This window comes from Nycticebus coucang, chromosome 3 (genome assembly GCF_027406575.1).
Source record: "Nycticebus coucang isolate mNycCou1 chromosome 3, mNycCou1.pri, whole genome shotgun sequence".
NCBI lineage: Eukaryota > Metazoa > Chordata > Mammalia > Primates > Lorisidae > Nycticebus > Nycticebus coucang.
In genome coordinates, this window is record NC_069782.1 from 54,195,278 (window position 1) to 54,217,070 (window position 21,793).

A 21,793-nucleotide genomic window follows, 5' to 3' on the forward strand; every position below is an offset into this window, starting at 1 on the left:
AAAAGCACAGCATTTTGAGGCCTGTGTGCCCCATTCAAAGGGACTGAGCAGGCAGGAGGGTGGCCGTCAAGGTAGTGGGGACCAGTCACCAGAATGGAAAAGCAAGTATCCATTGCACTCAGTACTCGTATGAAACCAACAGGAGAGCGACTACACGCCCACACGAGAGAAAAATACAAGTACATTCCAGTGGAGAGGAGGGAAAATGGAAAGGGGAGAAGGGAGGAGGACTGGCAAGCTCTCACCTAATGCTCACAATGTAAGGGTACACAGCACAGCCCCTGGGGGAAGGGCTCAGCCACAACTTGAACTCTACCTTAAAACACAAGCGATGGAACCCAATCATTGCACCCTCATAGTAATCTGAAATTTAAAAAAAATTAAGTATCATTTCAATAAATGTTGAAATCCTGAAAATAGCATGAATATCGTTTATATATACATGCCCTAAAATATTTAATGAAATATTACCAAAACATGAAACTGTGGGTGGTGCCTGTGGCTCAAGGAGTAGGGATACTGGGGGTGGCAGGTTCAAGCCCAGCCACGGCCAAAACTCCCCAAATAAAATAAAAAATGAAAATATGCAATATTTATTGGAAAGCTGATTCATCTGAAGTTCATAAAAGTGATTACATCTGAAGAGAAAGAGAGAAATGGGATCACATTAGAGTACGAAAAGAATGTCTATTTCATCGATAACGATTTATTTAAAAAGAAGCTAAAGAAAATATTTTAAAATGTTAAACTATGGCTTGGTGTCCTTAGCACAGTGGTTACGATGTCAGCCACATGTACCGAGGCTGACAGTTCAAATCCGGCCCAGGCCAGCTAAACAACAATGACAACTGCGACAAAAAAATAGCCGGATGTTGTGGAGGGGGCCTGTAATCCCAGCTACTTGGGAGGCTGAGGCAAGAGAATCACTTAAGCCCAAGAGTTTGAGGTTGCTGTGAGCTGTGATGCCATGGCGCTCTGCAGAGGGCGACATAGTGAGACTCTGTCTCAAAAAAAAAAAAAAAAAAAAAAAAAAATTAAAATTTAATAGAGTGGGATGGTGTGTATTTAGGAATTTATTTTAATTTCTTTCCTCTTCCATATGCTTGTTATATTTATTATAAATGTTAAAGATTACTTTGCAAAAATAAAAGCTATGTTGATACATTAATACAGGAAGGAGTAGATAAATAGTATAAGCAATAAATCAATTGTACTAAAATGTTCACAGTAGGATGTCAGTTGTGGATTTCTGGATGTTCACAACATAATTCTTTCAACTTTTCTGGATGAATGTTTGAATAAAATGTTGAGTGATCTATTTTTGAAATCAAATGACAAATAAAACAAAAACTGAATATTTCTAACAACCAAAAATGTAGTGGGGACCAAGCAGGCAACTAGGGCAGGTGTGGGGAATGAGTCCAAGGGAGGGCCCTTGTATAGCAGCCAAACATCAGGATCAGAAGGATCCAAACCAAACCCTCAGGCCAAGGAAGAGGATCACAAGTGATAGGTGAAAGCAAAATTCAGAAATGGAACAGAGACTAGTGCAGAGAAGTCCAGAAAGAGGCCTGGGATAATACCCCATTAATGCAGGAGAACCTTTGCGTCCTACTTTGATGAGTTGGCAGGTGTTTGGAGTGTCTATTGGGCTGGGTTAAAGCTGTAGAATCAGCCCAGCACAGTGACTCACACAGTAATCCCAGCATCTGGGAGGCTGAGGGAGGAGGTTTGTTTGAGCTCAAGAATTTGAGACCAGCCTGAGCAAGAGCTAGACTTGACTCTACTAAAAATAGAAAAGCTTGCCAGGATGGTTGCAGGAGCCTGTAGTCCCAGCTACTGAAGAGGTGGAGGCAGAAGGATGGATCCCTTGAGCCCAGGATTATGAGGTTGCTGTGAGCTATGATGCCACGGTATTCTAGCCAGGGAGAATGAGTGAGACTCTGCCTCCAAGAAAAAAAAAAAAGCGGTGGACGGGAGGCGCCTGTGGCTCAGTGAGTAGCGGTGGAATTAGAAAAGAAAACTCCCGGTTCCTCCAGTTAGTTTGCCCTTTCAACATTGACCTGCCCTCAGTGACAGTGGCAGCCATACCCCTGGCACAGTCATGGACCTGAGAAGGGCACCAGCGTAGGCTACATCAGCGTGTCCAAGCCCACAGGCACCAAAGATCAGAGTCATCTGGCAGTTTCCCATCTTCCTGGAAAGTGGCCCTATTCCCAACTCATCCAAGGTGAACTGGAGGAACCGGGAGTTTTCTTTTCTAATTCCACCGCTTTTTTTTTTTTTTTTTTTTGTAGAGACAGAGTCTGTACCGCCCTCGGGTAGAGTGCCATGGCGTCACACGGCTAACAGCAACCTCTAACTCTTGGGCTTACGCGATTCTCTTGCCTCAGCCTCCCAAGCAGCTGGGACTACAGGCGCCCGCCACAACGCCCGGCTATTTTTTTGTTGCAGTTTGGCCGGGGCTGGGTTTGAACCCGCCACCCTTGGCATATGGGGCCGGCGCCCTACTCACTGAGCCACAGGCGCCTCCCGTCCACCGCTTTTTTTTTTTCTTGGAGGTAGAGTCTCACTCTGCCAACTCATCAAAGTAGGACGCAAAGGTTCTCCTGCATTAATGGGGTATTATCCCAGGCCTCTTTCTGGACTTCTCTGCACTAGTCTCTGTTCCATTTCTGAATTTTGCTTTCACCTATCACTTGTGATCCTCTTCCTTGGCCTGAGGGTTTGGTTTGGATCCTTCTGATCCTGATGTTTGGCTGCTATACAAGGGCCCTCCCTTGGACTCATTCCCCACACCTGCCCTAGTTGCCTGCTTGGTCCCCACTACATTTTTGGTTGTTAGAAATATTCAGTTTTTGTTTTATTTGTCATTTGATTTCAAAAATAGATCACTCAACATTTTATTCAAACATTCATCCAGAAAAGTTGAAAGAATTATGTTGTGAACATCCAGAAATCCACAACTGACATCCTACTGTGAACATTTTAGTACAATTGATTTATTGCTTATACTATTTATCTACTCCTTCCTGTATTAATGTATCAACATAGCTTTTATTTTTGCAAAGTAATCTTTAACATTTATAATAAATATAACAAGCATATGGAAGAGGAAAGAAATTAAAATAAATTCCTAAATACACACCATCCCACTCTATTAAATTTTAATTTTTTTTTTTTTTTTTTTTTTTTGAGACAGAGTCTCACTATGTCGCCCTCTGCAGAGCGCCATGGCATCACAGCTCACAGCAACCTCAAACTCTTGGGCTTAAGTGATTCTCTTGCCTCAGCCTCCCAAGTAGCTGGGATTACAGGCCCCCTCCACAACATCCGGCTATTTTTTTGTCGCAGTTGTCATTGTTGTTTAGCTGGCCTGGGCCGGATTTGAACTGTCAGCCTCGGTACATGTGGCTGACATCGTAACCACTGTGCTAAGGACACCAAGCCATAGTTTAACATTTTAAAATATTTTCTTTAGCTTCTTTTTAAATAAATCGTTATCGATGAAATAGACATTCTTTTCGTACTCTAATGTGATCCCATTTCTCTCTTTCTCTTCAGATGTAATCACTTTTATGAACTTCAGATGAATCAGCTTTCCAATAAATATTGCATATTTTCATTTTTTATTTTATTTGGGGAGTTTTGGCCGTGGCTGGGCTTGAACCTGCCACCCCCAGTATCCCTACTCCTTGAGCCACAGGCACCACCCACAGTTTCATGTTTTGGTAATATTTCATTAAATATTTTAGGGCATGTATATATAAACGATATTTATGCTATTTTCAGGATTTCAACATTTATTGAAATGATACTTAATTTTTTTTAAATTTCAGATTACTATGAGGGTGCAATGATTGGGTTCCATCGCTTGTGTTTTAAGGTAGAGTTCAAGTTGTGGCTGAGCCCTTCCCCCAGGGGCTGTGCTGTGTACCCTTACATTGTGAGCATTAGGTGAGAGCTTGCCAGTCCTCCTCCCTTCTCCCCTTTCCATTTTCCCTCCTCTCCACTGGAATGTACTTGTATTTTTCTCTCGTGTGGGCGTGTAGTCGCTCTCCTGTTGGTTTCATACGAGTACTGAGTGCAATGGATACTTGCTTTTCCATTCTGGTGACTGGTCCCCACTACCTTGACGGCCACCCTCCTGCCTGCTCAGTCCCTTTGAATGGGGCACACAGGCCTCAAAATGCTGTGCTTTTAGATCTTGGGAAGCATTTCACAGGGAAAAGCACCTGGTACCTGAAAATAAGACGTGTGTGACATCCGCAAATCCGCCTAGAGACCCACAGAATTCCCCAGTGGGCTTCCAGTGACCCAGGGGCTGCCCTGACAGGCGACAGGGGGTGACTTTGTCAGTTGGTTGTAGTTAGGGATGTTGACCTATAGTCTTGAAACTCCATTTTCTCCACTGTTCTGAAATAAAAGAGAAATCAAGAAAATTTAAAAAGGAAACCCCATTAGGGATTGAAAATGAAATAAGAATTGACAGTTTATTATTTTACAAAAAAGAGTAATTACAGAAGGGAGCAGATACTGATCCCCTCTGGCCAGTAGATTCTCTCCTTCATGACAACATCCAGTTCGTGTTCATTTTATAAAATCATAAGGAAAAGGCAATAGGATGTGTAAGTGATTTCAGTCCTGGGCAGAGAAACCAGGCGGACCGACGGGCACGAACCAAAGCTGCCGAGTGGCGGGCAGCGCCACCTTGTGGAGCGTCCCGGGATCCCTCGGTCCGCGGTGCTCTGGGAATCTGTGCGCCTGTGTGGGACTTGGTGACGCAAGCGGGGACATTGAGGAGTGCCTCCCTTTGTTTTATATAAATTTTTTAAAAAAAGATTTCCTACTGTCCCTATCCAGGTCAAATCTTCTTGGCCTCTGTTTGTCTCTCGGAGTCTATTGCATAGCCCTGAACAATTAACGTAATGTGATTAAAGCTCAGAGGGGAAAGGTCTTACCAAATGTTTGGGGGAGAATCTCGCCTGCGTACAGAACACGTGGCTTCCTACTTTATACACGAGGGCACTAGACTGGCCCTCGCGTGATGTTTCTGGGGTCCCACCGCGCCCCGTCGCTTTGTCCCGGGCCTCTGGACTAATTGTTGTGGTTCTGCTCGGGTCTCGCCCACCCCAGGCTTCCCCAGGGCCCACCAGACACCTGCTGCTCTCTGGCACGTTTACAGTTTTGTTCCCTGGCTTTATTTTAGATGGTCGAATTAACCAATCACCCCCATTGCCATTTCTGGAAGGACGCCCAGTACCTCCCGCGTGTCTGCGCGCTCCTCCCCCGGGAAGCCGGTTTCGTTCTGACCTTGAGCGGCGGGTCTGAGACGGGCTGAGTGTCTTTGCCATTTCTGGCCTTTATTCTCGGGAGCCCAGGCTCGGGCCTGCCCGGGTGTCCCTGCCTGCTGTGTCCTCTGCAGCTGCTGTTCCCCCACTTTCCTGGGCGTGCTGGGGGCCGAGGTCTCAGACTGAGCCCTCGCCCGGGCGCTCGCGCATCATGAAGGGGCCTGCGAACCGGTCAGCCCCGCGGCCTGTGAGCGGGTCAGCCCCTACTGGGCCGCGCGCTCTCAGGTCCGGCTGCGTTGAAGCGTCTTCCCGGCGCCGCGTGACTGGGACTGAGCGCCCGCTCAGCGCATTCAGGTAGGGGTGGGTGTGTGTGTGTTTTGGCCGGGGCCGGGTTTGAACCTGCCACCCTCGGTATGTGGGGCTGGCGCCCTACTCACTGAGCCACAGTTGCCGACCTCTGCACTCAGTTGTTCTTTAGCCTGAGAACGTCGCCGTTACCGAATAAATGAGGAACAGGATACGTGAAGACTATTTTGACATTGTAGGGAGTGTTAGGAAAAATTATAACTTGAGTTTTAAATTCCACTTTACTTTTTCGCTTCCTCCCACCAGTTTCTGAGCACCTTTGCCCGCTGTTTATTTTCCATAAATGCGCTCTGTGGAGTGGAACGTTCCCCGACGGCTTCTCCTGGACGGCGCAGCTCCTCCGGCTGGAATCTCCCGCTTCCCACCGCAGACTCTGTGCCCCGGAGACACGGAACGCCGGTCACTGTCCCGGCGCCACGCTCTTCCCGTGAGTCTCCCGCCACGCTGAGTCTCTCTTCTGAGTCTGAAATCGCGCCTGCGCTCCTGCCTCAGTCGGGTACTTTTCTTTCGAGCTTTCCATTTCCTTCCAGCAGGGTGAAAAGGTGTCTCTAGACCTCACGTCCCGGGAGGCTGCCCCCGTGTGGGCCGTCGCAGCCGGAGCGTCTCGGGTGCTCAGTCTGCAATCGCGCTCCAGCGTCACTGGAATCTGCAGCTGTCCGTGGGTTGCCCGTCTGCCAGGCAAATGCCACTCTTGAGTGGAACTTAAAAAAAAAAATCTATATATATATAGATATATATATCTATATTTTATATAAAAATCTATATATATATAGATTTTTTTTTTTTCAAATTATGTCTTTTTAAAAAATTTCAGATTGAATGTAAGGGTACAAACGATTAGGTTACATTGTTTGAGCTTGTTAGGGAAAGTCCAAGTTGCAGTTGAGCCCTTCACCCAGGAGGTGCTCGCTACGTCGCACCTGTTAGGTGAGAGCTCACCCCCTTCTCTCCTCTGAATGTAGTTGTGTTTTTCTCTCATGTGGGTGTGTGGTTGTTCATCCCTTGGTTTCATATTTGTATCGGGGACACTGGATACTTGCTCTTCCGTTCTTGTGATATTTAGGAGGATGTTCTCCAAATCTATCCAGGTAAATACAAAAGATGTAAAGTCTCCATCTTTGTGATGGCTGAATAGTATTCCGTGGTGTACATACACCATGGTTTATCTATCCCACTCATGAGCTTATGGGCACTTGGCTGTTTCCACGTCTTGGCGATTGTGAATTGAGCTGCAAGAAACAATCTAGTGCAAATGTTCTTGTGGTAAAATGATTTTTTTTTCTTCTGGGTAGATACTTAGTAATGGGATTGTGGGATCAAATGGAGGTCTACTTTGAGTTCTTTGAGGATTCTCATTACTTCTTTCCAAAGGGGCTGTATTAGTTTGCAATCCCACCAACAGAGTGGAACATTTAAAAAAGAGAAAAAAAACTGTTCTCTTCATCACTGACCAAGTTCTGCTGAGTGCTTTGCAGAATCTGCAGGAGTGGCCAGGTCAGCAGAAACCCCCAGAGTGAGTGCAGTGAGCTCAGTGATATCTGCACTGAATGAGCCATTTCTTCTATTACTATAATTTTCAACATATATTAACATTTCTACCAATAATTTATGGGGTTCAGAAATCTAAATGCAAACTTGGGAAATAATTATAAAAGAGTAAAAAGTAAATATCTTTAGAAAAATTTTCAGATCTTTGACTCGTTTTGATTTTTGACTTATGGAACTGAATTAGTGAAGTGGAAGTCCTAACTATAATACAACTGTAGTTTGTATTAATAGAAAGTCTGCTTCATTCAAAAATTCTGTGTAGCAGGTGTGAAGAGTGAGGAAAAGTTACATAGCAGGTTTCAGCTGCATTTGTAGTGGTTCACGTTTTAAGTATTGTAGTGGATATACCGGTAGTTAATATGTTAGTCTTTATTTCTATTTTAGAAATTAAATCTCACTCTGTTGCCTAGGCTGGAGTGTTGCCACCACAGCTCATCGCAGCCTGGAACTCCAGGGCTCAAGCGATCGTCCCACCTCAGTCTCTCAAGGAGCTGTGGCTACAGGGGTGCACCACCATGCCTGGCTAATTTTTTAATTTGGGGGGTAAAAAATGAGCTCTTCCCTGTGTTAGTCAGGCTGACCTTGGACTCCTGGCCTCGAATGATCCTCCTGCCTTGGCCTCTCAAGTACTGAGATCACAGTACTCAGTGCCTGTGAACCACAGTGCCAGCCTTCAAGTAAATTGAAAAACTTACCGCTAACTGAACAAATTTAAGGCAGTTCGAGATAACAGCCTCCCCAGGAAGCAGGTGTACTAGTCCTCTGTTGGCACTGATTACACTGGTGAGTACCTTAGTTGGTGTGTGAGTATCTGTTTCTCCAAGTGGACTGTGAACTCTCAAGGGCAGGACTGTTTATTCTTCACTGTTGTATCTCTAGTCTCAAGCCTACTGCCAACATAGAATTTGTGCTCAGTAAATTGTTTTTTTTTTTCTTTTTTGAGGCAGAGTCTCACTCTGTTGCCCTAGACTAGAGTACCGTGGTGTCATAGGTCACAGTAACTTCAAAATCCTAGGCTGAAGGGATCCTCCTGCCTCAGCCTGAGTAGCTGGGACTACAGGTGCTTGCCACAACACCTAGCTAGTTTCTCTATTTTTATTTTTTTGTTTAGCAGGCCTGGGCCGGGTTTAAACCCACCAACTCTGGAGAATGTAGCCGGCACCCTAACCACTGACCTATAGATGCACAGCCAAGTTTTTCTATTTTTAGTAGAGACGGAGTCTCACTCTTGCTAAAGCTGGTCTCAAACTCCTGAGCTTAAGTAATCCTTCCATCCCATTGTCCCAGAGTGCTGGGATTACAGGCATAAGCCACCGCCTGGCTAATGCTCAATAAATATTTGTTGAGTGGATGGGTGGATGGATGAATATAGAGCCGCTCACGTCTTCCAAGTAGCCACCTAAGGAGCAACAGAATTCTAGTTCACAGGTCTCTGCCATTGACTAATCCTCTCATTCCCTTCCCTCATAAAAACGTAGTTTGTAGGGGGTTTAAGAAATGTGTCCCATAGGTTCATGCTCAAATGGCAAAGCCTCCCCCATAGCTCTCCAGAGAGGTCCACAGTCTCAGGTCACTCTGCTGAGTGACTTTGAAAAGGACGGGTAGACAGGCTCCCACTTTACTCATTGTCTGCCACGTGTCTACATCCATGCTAGACACTTCCACAGAAATATTCTGATTTGATTTTCACAATACTCCATTCCCCCTCTGGGCAGGTGAGGAAAGAGATTCCCGGAGTGATGATGGACCCTGACCCTGTTACAAGTAGGGAGAGATGGAGCCCTGGCTCAGACTCAGGTCTGCCCGACCCCAATGCCCAGCCCCAGTCTTTCTTCCCACACAGTGCCGTGAGCCACAGAATGTGGTGACCTGAAAGCACCCTTAGAGGTTGCCAAGCAATCCACTTTTAAAAAATTAATTTTCTTTTAAAAAAAAAAAGAATGTTGGAACATTTCTCTTGCCAAATAGTTTTGCAAATCATGATTTTTGCCTTAGAGAAACAAAGAACATTCAATTTTCCTTTATCTGTAATTGACTAAGCAACTCTGAAAATTAGCCAGGAACCTCTTTGGATGTGTTGGAGGAGCAGGGCATACCTCACCATTTTCTGAGAGAGGGACATGAATTCTGGCCTGGTTTCCTGTACCACAGGGGTTATCTTTGTTCATCTCTGAGTGCAGCTCACAGGCTGGACTCCACACTGCTGCTGCTGCCAGGTCAACCTACTCACTCATTAACTCCCGTTTACTGCACCCTTGGCTATTGGCCAGGCCAAGTCTATTGGCCAGGCATCATGTGTAAATCATCTTGGTTAATCCTGTGACTTTATGGAGAAGGTAATTATCTCTATTTTATCTTTAGGGAAAAAGTAACTTGTTCATAATTGGTTTACCTGGATTTGGATCCCGATGACTGTGAATTCAGAACCAAGTGTTTTCACCACTTTATGAGCCTTTCACACAGGCAACATACTGGTCAGGGTGTTATGGTGAAAATGAACCAGTCAGGCTATTATGGGGAAGAGGTATCATGAGGATGTTATGGAGAGGGTTCGTCAGTCAGGGTGTCATGAAGAGGGTGCATCATTCAGGGTGCTATGGAGAGGGTGCATCAGTCAGGGTGTCATGGAGAGGGATCATCAGTCAGGGTGTTATGGAGAGGCATCATCAGTCAGGGTGTTATGGAGAGGGATCATCAGGGTGTTATGGAGAGGGATCATCAGTCAGGGTATCATGAAGAGGGTGCATCATTCAGGGTGCTACGGAGAGGGTGCATCAGTCAGGGTGTTATGGAGAGGGATCATCAGTCAGGGTGTTATGGAGAGGGATCATCAGTCAGGGTGTTATGGAGAGGGATCATCAGTCAGGGTGTTATGGAGAGGGTTCATCGGTCAGGGTGTCATGAAGAGGGTGCATCATTCAGGGTGCTATGGAGGGGATCTTGAGTCAGGGTGTTATGGAGAGGGATCATCAGTCAGTGTGCTATGGAGAGGGATCATCAGTCAGGATGTCATGGAGAGGGTGCATCAGTCAGGTTGTTATGGAGAGGGTTCATCAGTCAGGGTGTCATCAAGAGGGTGCATCAGTCAGGTTGTTATGGAGAGGGTTCATCAGCAGGGTGTCATCAAGAGGGTGCATCGTTCAGGGTGCTATGGAGAGGGATCATCAATCAGGGTGTTATCAGGAGGATGCATCAGTCAGGGTGTCATTGAGAGGGCACATCAGTCAGGGTGTCATGGAGAGGGTTCATCGGTCAGGGTGTTATGGAGAGGGATCATCAGTCAGGGTGTTATGGAGAGGGTGCATCAGTCGGGGTGTTATGGAGAGGGTGCGTCAGTCAGGGTGTCATGGAGAGGGTTATTCAGACAGATTGTCGTGGAGAGGGTGCATCAGTCAGGGTGTTATGGAGAGGGTTATTCAGTCATGGTGTTGTGGAGAGGGTGCATCAGTCAGTGTGTTATGGAGAGGGTGCATCATTCTGGGTGTCATGGAGAGGGTATATCAGTCAGGGTGTTATGGAGAGTGTGCATCAGTCAGGGTGTTATGGAGGGGGTGCATCAGTCAGGGTGTTATGGAGGGGGTGCATCATTCTGGGTGTCATGGAGAGGGTATATCAGTCAGGGTGTTATGGAGAGGGTGCGTCACTCAGTGTGTCATGGAGAGTGTGCATCATTCTGGGTGTCATGGAGTAGGTGCATCAGTCAGGTGTTATTGAGAGGGTGCATCATTCTGGGTGTCATGGAGAGGGCACATCAGTCAGGGCGTTATGGAGAGGGTTCATCAGTCAGGGTGTCATGGAGATGGTGCATCATACATGAGCATGTTCAACTACCGCCTGCTGCAGGGCAGCATTTCCTGGGTCTGAGTTGGAAGTGACAAGCAGACTTTTAGTAGTTGTTGTTTCAGTGAAGACCCAGGTTTGTTAGAACTATCAGGCATAATTCCAGAATCACCAATCCCTTTCATTACTAGAAGGGATTCCTTTGTCTGGATTTTCTTTTGTCTTTAGACCGACCCCTTTGTTGAAAAAATTCAGGGAATTTTTGTGTTTTCAACAAGAGGCTTGGAAAATGTGGGCACAAATCATTTAATGTTAGTGTGTATGTGGGATCACTCCAGAATGTAAACAGAATTGACAAGATTGAGGCCATTTGGGGGAAGATCTTCATGATCAGGATTAATTTTGCGAGATTCATATCATGCCTAGAAGTTTGCCACCACACACGGTTTATTTGTTTTTAAATTAAGAGGATTTATTTCTTAGGTAACAGAAACATACATAGACATTAGCAAATACCCTCAGGACTGAAACTAGAGTAGTAGTGGTGAAATGAAAACAGCTATATGAGAAAGTTCTTGAAGCTGTGTTTATTATGATCACCTTCTTTTGGGACATGAGGAAAGGAAAGCAGATGTCAGCCTGGGGAGTGTTTTACCTTGAACAGTTTATGGTTCTGTCGCCTTGAAGAGGAGGAGTAAAACTGATATGTAACATTTAGCTTGGAAGGTAAGGTGAATCATGCATTGGTGAGCAATGACGTGAGGAGAATTATTGAGAACCTGGCCCTGCTCTTAGGGAAGGGAGTGTGCATTTGTGTGTTGGGCCCCAGAAAGGGACTGTCTCTAGTCATAGGCGGCTTTTTTTTTTTTCAATGACATCTACCAAGTTCTGACTTGACCCTAAATGACTTCCCTGGTAGAGAAAGCAACCAAGGACAGGACTCAGTATTAGACCAGGCGGGTCAATGGGAGTCGCTAACCACATGCTTCCTGAGGAAGAATACCGGCCTATGAGGACATTGTCCCTGCTGCCCAAGATCATGGGATGCATTGGGGACAGGCCATGGTCACCTCTCTTTTAGCCTTTTCTTTTTCTAAATAGTCTATTGTTAGATCTTACTATATGGGAGGCTGAGAAGGATTTTTTTTTTTAATTTCAGATTGATATGAGGGTACAAATGTTTAGGTTACATTGTTTTCCTTTTCTAAGGTAAAGTTCAAGTTGTAGTTGAGCCCTTCACCCAGGGGCGTGCTGAACACCCTCACATTGTGTACATTAGGTGAAATTCTGCCAATCACCCTCCCTCCTTCTCTCCCCTCCCCCTCCTGTCTTCCCCCCCTCCCTTCCCCTTCCCCTTGATAGACTATACTTGTTTTTCCTTCGTGTGGGCGTGTATTGCTTTTTTATTTGTATTGAGTACATTGGATGCTTGTCTTTCTGTTCTTGTGACACTTTACTAAGAAGAATGTGTTTCAGTTCCACCCAGGTAAACACAAAAGATGTAAAGTCTCCATCTTTCCTTATGGCTGAATAGTACTTCATGTACCACAGTTTGTTAATCCATTAGTACTTCATATACCACAGTTTGTTAATCCATTCATGGATTGATGGGCACTTGGGTTGCTTCCATGTTTTGTCAACTGTGATTGAGCTGCAATAAACATTCCAGTGAAAATGTCCTTGTGGTAAGTGATTTTCTTTCTTCAGGGTAGATACCTATTAAAGGGATTGCAGGAAACGTTTAGTTCTTTGAAGATTCTCCATACTTTTTTCCATAGAGGTTGTGTTAGTCTGCAATCCCACCAGCAGTGCAAAAGTGTTCCCTTGAGAAGGATTTTTTTTTTTAAGAGACAGAGTCTCACTTTATCACCCTCAGTAGAGTGCCATGGTGTCACAGCTTGTAGTAACCTTCAGCTCTTGGGCTTAGCCGATTCTCTTGCCTCAGACTCCCCAGTAGCTGGGACTACAGGCGCCTGCCACAATGCCCGGCTATTCTTTTGTTGCAGTTTGGCTGGGGCCGGGTTTGAACCTGCTACCCTCAGTATATGGGGCCGGCACCCTACTCACTGAGCCACAGGTGCTGCCTCAACCTTGAGAAATATTTTTAAAATACTGGTTTCATTCTACAAAAATACCTACAGCTAATTCAGGGAAGACACCTGCAATAGACCCCCAGAGACCTGCGTGCCTCTGCCACTAACTACCCTGTTTCCCTGAAAATAAGATAATGTCTTATTTTAAGGTGTGCTCCCAAAGATGCGCTAGGTCTTATTTTCGGGGAAACAGGGTAGCTGTGTGATCTTCAGCAATCACCTATGACATATCTTGGCTTCAGATGTGTCATCAGTAGAAGGAGTGGCTTGATAAAAGGATGATTTCTAAGGTCCCTTCAAGCCTAAAATCCACGGACCCAACTTACCTATAAAATTCACTGAAGGAATTTGGTGGCTGTTCATAGGTCAGATTTCAATGAACATGAAGAAAACTTGGTAAGGCTGGAAATTCAGGTGGATAAAATGGGTCTCAGGGGATGGTTTCTGTGTGGAAGATTCCCCCCCACCTCATTTTATGTTGCCTGTCAATAAAGAAGTTTCTACATTCTGCAAGCTGAGCCTTAACAGATAGTCACTTATGTCCTTAAAAGGAATATCTGTGGGCTCCGTGCTTGTGGCTCAAGAAGCTAAGGCTCCAGCCACGTGCACCTGAGCTGGCGGGTTTGAATCCAGCCCGGCCTGCCAAACAACAAAGACCACTACAACCAAACATAAATAAATAAATAAATAGCCAGGCGTTGTGGCAGGCGCCTGTGGTCCCAGCTACTTGGGAGGCAGAGGCAGGAGAATTGCTTGAGCCCGGGAGTTGGAGGTTGCTGTGAGCTGTGATGTAACGGCACTCTACCAGGGCGACAGCTTGAGGCTCTGTCTGGAAAATAAATAAATAAATAAATAAAGGAATATTTGTGGAGGAATTCTGAGGTTGTTTATTCATTCTAATTTCATTTTTAATGCAACCTTTATTTATTTTATTATTTTATTTTTTTGAGACAGAGTCTCACTATGTTGCCCTAGTTAGAGTGTCGTGGCATCATAGCTCACAGCAACCTCCAACTCCTGGGATTAAGCCATTCTCTTGCCTCTGCCTCCCAAGTAACTGGGACTACAGGCACCCACCACAATGTCTGGCTATTTTTTTGTTGCGGTTGTTTAGCTGGCCCGGTTGCAGTATTTTTAGCTGGCCCAGGCTGGGTTGGAACCCGCTACCCGCTACCCTTGGTGTATGTGGCTGGCACCATAACCACTGTGTTACAGGGACCCAGACAATGCAACCTCTGTTAAATAGTCTCACATTGTTGGGTAATCATGACGTTTTGGAATTTTAAGGACATATGATACTGAATGGAACTTAACATTTTGTATTACCCCTTAGCTCACTTCATTAGAATTTATCTGTTTTCAAGTCTGCCGTGCCAACTAAACGGTTAGCCTGTTGAAGGTAGAAATCGTGTTTTATTTATCTTTCTATTCCATACTGCTGGAATAGTTATCTTTTGAACAACAGATAATTAATTCATCACTGTCAGTCCACAAATTGCAAGTCAGACTTAGTTGACTCCCCCACGTAGTTACTGTGCTAAGAAGGGTACAGTTGCCGCTGCTGTTCCCTTGGATCCCGGGAGGACCACTTGCAGCAGCCTCTGGGTCGGGGCTCGCAGTCCCCGCCGCCTGGTGGCGCTGCTGAGGCCTGGGGCAGCTGGACTCGCGTCCGTGGGTGCCGACCCCTACCCCCCCAGCCAAGGCGCGGAAGTGGGATGCCCTGGCCTGGGGCCACTGCCCTCCCTTTCCCTGCATTGTCGCTAACATGGTCCCTGGTGGCCGGCGTGTTGAGTGCCAGCGTTGACCGGGAGATGGAACTGCAAACATGACGTTCTATTTATGATGGAGATGAAAGTTTCTGAGAATTAAGTCCAGTTTCTTTTCAACACAGGATAGGTGAAAATGGTGATCCTGAAGCCTTCTTAATAGAGATTTCCTGGACAGAAACATATCCCCAAACACCTCCAGTTACATCTGTGAATGGTTTTTTTTTTTAACAACACCATATCATCAGCTGTACAGCAGAGTATATTAGCCAAGTGACAGGAAGCAGTGGAGGTCAGCCTTGGACTGGAAATGACCTACACGTTGTTTGAACATGCCAAGGACAGTAAAGAGCGGTTCAGGGAGAATCACCATCTGGTTAATTTTGCAACATCAACAAGCAATACAATCTCAGTTGAAACTCCTGATACAAACTCATCAAGCAAGAAAAAAGACAAAAAAGAACAACTCCCAAAAGCCCAGAAATGTAACCGGGCAGGCAAAACAGATCGCAAAGGGGAACTTCCTCGGGGTTGGAACTGGGTGGATGTTGTCAAGCCTTTAAGCAACACTGGCTCTAAAGATGATGAATAGTGCTTGGAATTTGAGACAAGGAAAGAAGATTCTTTACAAAGTAAACTGGGTTCACAATCTTTCATTACTATTTTATGGTATCAAGGTGGCTTTTTATAAAATAATTTTTTGTATGTTTCCTACATTTAAAATGTTGTAAGCTGAAAGTTCATGAGAGAGCTGTTTGTATTATATTATTTTCACAAACTTGCCTTAATAAAAGGTGAAAATGTTACTGTTTAGCATACTTTAAAAAGCCTGTGGAGCTTTATAAATGGACAAGTATGGGCGGAAATAATCAGTGTTAATTTATGTGATCTTATTCTAGAGGATGTGGTATTTTTTAAAGGAGTATGAAGCCCTTTCAAACTGTTATCCAATGGAGTAGAACAGAGACCCAACTCTGGAGCATGATCCATTTTAATAGCCCTCTCATCTGAAATAAAGTCTTCATCTCTTCTTTTGCTTAATTACCGAACCATAAATTGCTTCAGAGAAATTTAAATACCAATATCTGAACTTTATACATAATAGTCTTTGTAATTCCTTTTGATTTTTAAAGAGTGAATTGCTTCCCTTTAGTAAATTGATATCTATTTATACTTTTCTCTTGATTTGGGTCAAGATGTTTGATATAGCTTTTAATGGTATGTGGAATAGAAGAACATAAAGTCAAATCTGCCAAATATTTTGGAAAACATTTGATTAAAGAGTGCTGGCTCTTACCTAAAAAAGAAAAAAAGAAGGGTACAATTGGTGGCACCCATAGCTCAGTGGGTAGGGTGCCAGTCACATACACTGAGGCTGGTGGGTTTGAACCCAGCCTGGGCCAGATAAAAACAACAATGACAGGGCGGCGCCTGTGGCTCAAAGGGATAGGGCGCCAGTCCCATATGCTGGAGGTGGTGGGTTCAAACCCAGCCTCGGCCAAAAACCACAAAAACAAAACAAAACAACAACAATGACAACTGCAACAAAAACATAGCCAGGCGTTGTGGCAGGTGCCTTTAGTCCCAGCTACTTGGGAGGCTGAGGCAGGAGAATCGCTTAATTCCAAGAGTTTGAAGTTGCTGTGAGTTGTGATATGGCACTCTACCCAGGGTGACAGCTTGAGACTGTCTCAAAAAAAAAAAAAAGAGAAGAGTACAATGGTGTGGGACCCTGAGGCTCACCTGCTCCCGTTCTTCCATCCTCCCCATTCTGATAACACACTTAGTGGTGATCGAAAGGGTGCATTTTTAAAAGACTCCCCGTATAATTATGTATGTTTCCTATTATTCCAAACAAAAAAAGAAACACATGCTGAAAAGTTGCACTTTTCCCAGGCATTCGTGCTGTGGGCTCTGGACTCCAAGACCCCTGGGCTGCTTGGACACGCTAAAGAGATGCACAGTGCCCTCATGACTAGGGGTGGGGTGGAGAGAGACCCTTTCTCAGTTCATGAGCCTGCATCAAGGCAGGAGGAGAGAGAGTGATATGCCTTGCTCTGAACACCTGCTGCCTTTGTCACAAGGCAAAGAAACTATCCCCACACAAACTGAGGTGTAATGCACCAGGAAGGAACATGTTTTCAAGGTTAGTTTTTTTTTGTTTTTGAGATAGAATCTCAAGCTGTCTCCCTGGGTAGAGTGTGGTGGTATAATACATAGCTCACAGCAACCTCCAACTCAGGCTCGAGTGAACCTCTTGCCTCAGTTTTTCTATTTGTTAGTAGAGACAGTGTCTCACTTTTGCTCAGGCTGGTCTCAAACTTGTGAGCTCAAGCAATCCACCTGCCTCGGCCTCCCAGAATGCATGAGCCTTACAAGCATGAGCCACCGTGCCCAGCCTCAAGGTTAGTTTCTTGATGCAGCTGATGCAACCATTTTGAGAAACAAAAAAGGGGAATAGAGAATTATTTCCTATAAATATAAATTTTACTGACCTGCCTAAAACATCAAAATAGAACAGAAATGTTCACAAAGGAATTTTGCCAAAAGGAGAAAAGTTCAAATATTTAGGAATATTAAATTGAAGCAATGGAACTGCATGGAGAAGAAACAACTGGATTGAGTATTAATTGGAACAAATTGGGACATCCATTAGATGTATGAAAATTTGAGATCTTCATCTGGAATCCCGGCTCTTCAAAGGTTTCCCTGGGACTCCATCTAAAGCAGCCTCCTGGGTCTCAGCCACTCGCCTTGTTTCATGTTACCCTACTTCAGTGCATTGACTTGTTCCACGTTGTTTATACTGTGTATCATCTGAAATTATCTTGTTTCTTCTGGTGCAGGCATTCTCTGTGTCATTTCTTATGTGTCCAGCTCCTTGGCATGGAGCAGGTGCCCAGGAGAGATTTGCTGCCCAGAGGATGGAGTGAATATGATGCATTGCTCTTTGGAATAATTCCTCAAAACTATTTTTCAGCTTGGCACCCATAGCTTGTAGGATAATGTTTAGAAATAAACATATCCTACATCAAGCACACAAAATGAACTCAGTGTGAATTTAAAATGGCTTGCTTTTTTTCCAGAGGCTTAAGAGACCTGGGCCCACCTGGGACACACACAGAGTTTGGCTTGCCTGGAGTTAAAAATTCCACAAGCCCGTTCTCTGAAGCTGTGCTCCCCGTGAAGCCTGAGATCAAAGGGCATGCCGCCCTTCCTGAGAGATACGGGCCAGAGGGTTGACGTATGTTAACAACATATTGTCAGAGGTCTATAGGTGCTCTGCCCTGAGGAAAAGACACAGTCGTTACTTCATACTGAGTAAACTGAGTGAACACTTGAAGATACTCTTCCGTTAACTCTGTTCCCCTGTGGCTACTTTCTTCTTTGTGATCTTTATTTAGATACCTGCCCAGAGATTAGTCAGTGTCTAGAAGAAGATGTTTACTACAAAAGTGATTGTGTTGATATGGTAACAGGATATTTCCTTTCAAGTTAGTTTCAGATAGGTAAAATGAGGTAATGGTGAAACTAACAGATAATAGATTGTGTATGTGACTAGAAAGGTATAAAATCAAACCCCTAAATAAAGAACTTCGCTACATGCCATCCCATCCCATGTAGTCTGTTTTTTAACTTAATAATTACAGGACCGAGTTTACACCCATGGCAAAGCTGCTGTTCATTCGTGTTTCTGGTCACGCAACATAGCTCAATGGGTAGGGCACCCATCACATACACTGAGGCAGACAGGTTTGAACCTGGCTTGGGCCAACTAAACAACAATGACAACTGCAGCAAAAAAAAAAAATGGCCAGGCATTGTGGAGGGCACCTGTAGTACCAGCTACTTGGGAAGCTGAGGGAAGATAAGCACTTAAGCCCAAAAGTTTGAGGTTACTGTGAGCTGTGATGCCACAGTACTCTACCCAGGATGACCTAGTGAGACTCTGTCTCAAAAAAACACCAAAACCAACCAAACAAAAACAAAAACTATTTTTCAAGATGGGAAAACTGTCAGGAAAAAAAAAAAAAACACTCTGTTTCAGATTTGCCTGGAAAGAGTGATCAGATGCATGGAGGCCGTCCACAGCAGAGTGGGTAACAGCTCAGAATGTGGAGTCAGACTGCCTGCCTCCTGCAGAACCCAGAAACGTGTCCATTAAATGCCCATGGAGGGACAGTGTCAAGGTTTAGTTCAAGTTTGTGCTCACAGCATTAAGAACACATTATTTATTCTGTAATACTCATGCAGTGAGTGGGGATTGTTGTGTAGCAGAAGAATGAGGTAGGAGATTCTTCCTCAAACAAATTCCTTGTTTTAAAGGAATGTCTAAACTTACTGACCTCAAAAAACAATGTTATTCATGAAAACACAAAGCTCTTTAAGCCTGTAGAAAACCAAACATGGCACATAATTTGTTTTCTTGGCTGTTTTATGCAACAGTACAGAAGGTAGAGTCAAAAGACAGTTCTCATTTAAGCTCTGTCACTTACCAGCTTGAGGAAGACAGTCTCTATGAGGCTCACTGGTCTTATCTGTTGGAAATAAAGAAGGCAACACAACATTCCTGCCCCTCCAGGGTGGCTGTTAGGCTGCAGGAACACAACCTATATGAAGGTACTTAGCAAACAAGGGTTATAAGCAAGTTGGCTGTATATTGTCTATGTTGATGATGGAAAGACGTTAGCATATTATGACCTTGTGAATGGCGGAGAATTTAATTCTACTTCAATGGTTATCCTACAACACTAGGATGTTTGCCTTCAAGAAAGATCAAATGAAATGGTAAATGCCAGGAAAAAGGATAGAAGCTGAAGTTATGGAGCTAATTGGGTCAGATCTCAGCAGTGCGTTTATTGGAAATTCAGCAATTGGAATAGTTATCTAGAAATCTACACCTCTCTTATCTACAATAGGCGATGCTAAAATGGAAAATTACCTCATAAGACTGCCTTCTTATGGCCATTAACATTCAAACAGAGCTTTTCTTTTCTCCTCTCCTCTCTTCTCGTCTTTTTTTTCCCTTTCCCCCCTCCCTCCCTTCCTTCTTTGAGACAGAGTCTCACTCTGTCACCTGGGGGTTGAGTATCATGGCATCAACCCTCACAGCAACTTCAAACTCTTAGGCTCAAGCCATTGATTCTCTTGCCTCCCAAGTAGCTGGGACTATAGGCACCCACCATAATGCCTGGCTAGTTTTTCTATTTTTTTAGTAGAGATGGGGCCTTGCTTTTGCTCAGGCTAATTCTCAAACTCCTAAGCTCAGGCAATCCATCCACCTCAGCCTCCCAGAGTGCTGGGATCACAGGCATGAGCCACCACGGTGGGCCTGACCTTTTCCTTCTCTACTCTCACTCTCCCAATTCATCAAATTGTGCTTTACATTTAAAAATCCTATTTTATGCCTGAAAATTTTTCATTTCTAGAGCACCAACTGTTGTGTGACTGGAGACGCAAACAAACAGCAGCTTTGCCGTGGGTGTAAACTCACTCCTGTAATTATTAAGTCAAGAAACAGACTACATGGGATGGGATGGCATGTAGTGAAATTCTTTATTCAGGGTTTTGATTTTATACCTTTTTAGTATTTTGATATTATACCTTTCTATACTTAATCTATTATCTGTTAGCTTCACCATTACCTCATTTCACCTATCTGAAATTAACTTGAAAGGAAATATCCTGTTACCATATCAACACAATCACTTTTGTAGTAAACATCTTCTTCTAGACACTGACTAATCTCTGGGCAGGTATCTAAATAAAGATCAGAAAGCAAAAGGTTAAAGATGGCGGCTGAGTAACAGCTTCCCTGCAACTGGGAACAGCGAGTCTGGGGAGACAAGACTCCAGGCATCTCTGGCCGGTGGGATCTGCCTATAATCATCCCTTTGAGGATACAGGGAGCCAGAAAGGGACTTCTGGACCCCAAGAGGAGGACAAAAACAGTGGAAAACTGGCAAGTGGTTGCATGTGTTTGATCAAACTAATCACGCCAGCAACCGTAAGTACAAGCAGCAGTGAGACTGCAAACCGGAAAGGCCTTACCTGTGAACTGTTTCGGTGTTCTTGGACTTGGAACTCAGTTAAACTGCCTTGGGGAGAGCTTGAGCAGGAGTGTGGAGAACTTTGAGCATTGTCTGGGGCACCAGACTGAGCCACTGAGCTGGGCGCAGGAAGCCATTGTGAAAGAACTGCCCCAGCAAGCTCCACACTCAGGGTCTCAGAGCAAGGATTGGGCGGGTCAAAGTAACCTACTGACTGAGCAGCCTAAAGGCCGGGACTGAGCTGCCATCCAGCCTTAATCCTTAGGGGCAGAGTGAGATGGTTTTGGCACACTGGAGCCTTGGGCTATTGCCCTGGGTGGATTGCCGTGATGTCACAGCTCATAGCAACCTCAAATTCTTGGGCTTGGCACTGCCCAGACCTCCATAAGAGCTATGCAGTGACCCCCGACTGGTGACCCAGTGACCCGCACCCACCAGACCTCCACATTCCCTGACCAGGAACTGTGGGAGCCACGCAACCCTGCGTCCTCCCTCCTGTGTCCTCCCAGCTTCCACACAGCCATTCATCTGGTAGCTGTGTGCCCTTTGGAGCCCTCCCTGCCTCTGTGCAGAGCTCTTCTCCTGGCCAGAGACGGCTGGAGCCTTGGGCTCTCTGTGCCAAAGTCACTGGGCGCCTGGCACTCCCAGAACCATGCACACCACCCCCAGCCCTGTTGCTGGAACTGGGTGTGTCACAAACCGGAGCTGCTTCCACAACCAGAACTCCCTAGCTAGAGCAGCCCCAGAGCAACTTCACAGGGTCACTTCCTACAAAGATCCAGCAACAATAGAGTGATCCCGCTGGGGTCTAATCTTGGAGAGACACCTCCCCAACTCTGAGGACAGCCAGAGGCAACGATGAAAAACAATCATGAGGCGAAATCAACAGAAAAACTCTG

The 21,793-nt window shown here is 45.0% G+C and overlaps 1 protein-coding gene and 1 pseudogene across 3 annotated transcripts; both read left to right on the forward strand.

The window, feature by feature from the left end:
* Nucleotides 1–6,424: 6,424 nt before the first annotated feature.
* LOC128582276 (uncharacterized) lies at nt 6,425–12,544 on the forward strand. Of its 3 annotated transcripts, XM_053586021.1 has the most exons (3): nt 6,425–10,294; nt 10,350–10,579; nt 10,636–12,544. In XM_053586021.1, the coding sequence occupies exons 1-3, from the start codon at nt 9,719–9,721 to the stop codon at nt 11,078–11,080; spliced, it is 1,251 nt and encodes a 416-aa protein (XP_053441996.1). In that variant the 5' UTR covers nt 6,425–9,718; the 3' UTR covers nt 11,081–12,544. The 3 variants fall into 3 exon arrangements, with proteins under 3 accessions (XP_053441996.1, XP_053441998.1, XP_053441997.1); XM_053586023.1 differs by having other exon boundaries at nt 6,425–10,579; XM_053586022.1 differs by having other exon boundaries at nt 10,350–12,544.
* Nucleotides 12,545–12,577: 33 nt separating this feature from the next.
* LOC128581997 (RWD domain-containing protein 4-like) lies at nt 12,578–15,631 on the forward strand (annotated as a pseudogene).
* The last annotated feature ends 6,162 nt before the right edge of the window (nt 15,632–21,793 follow it).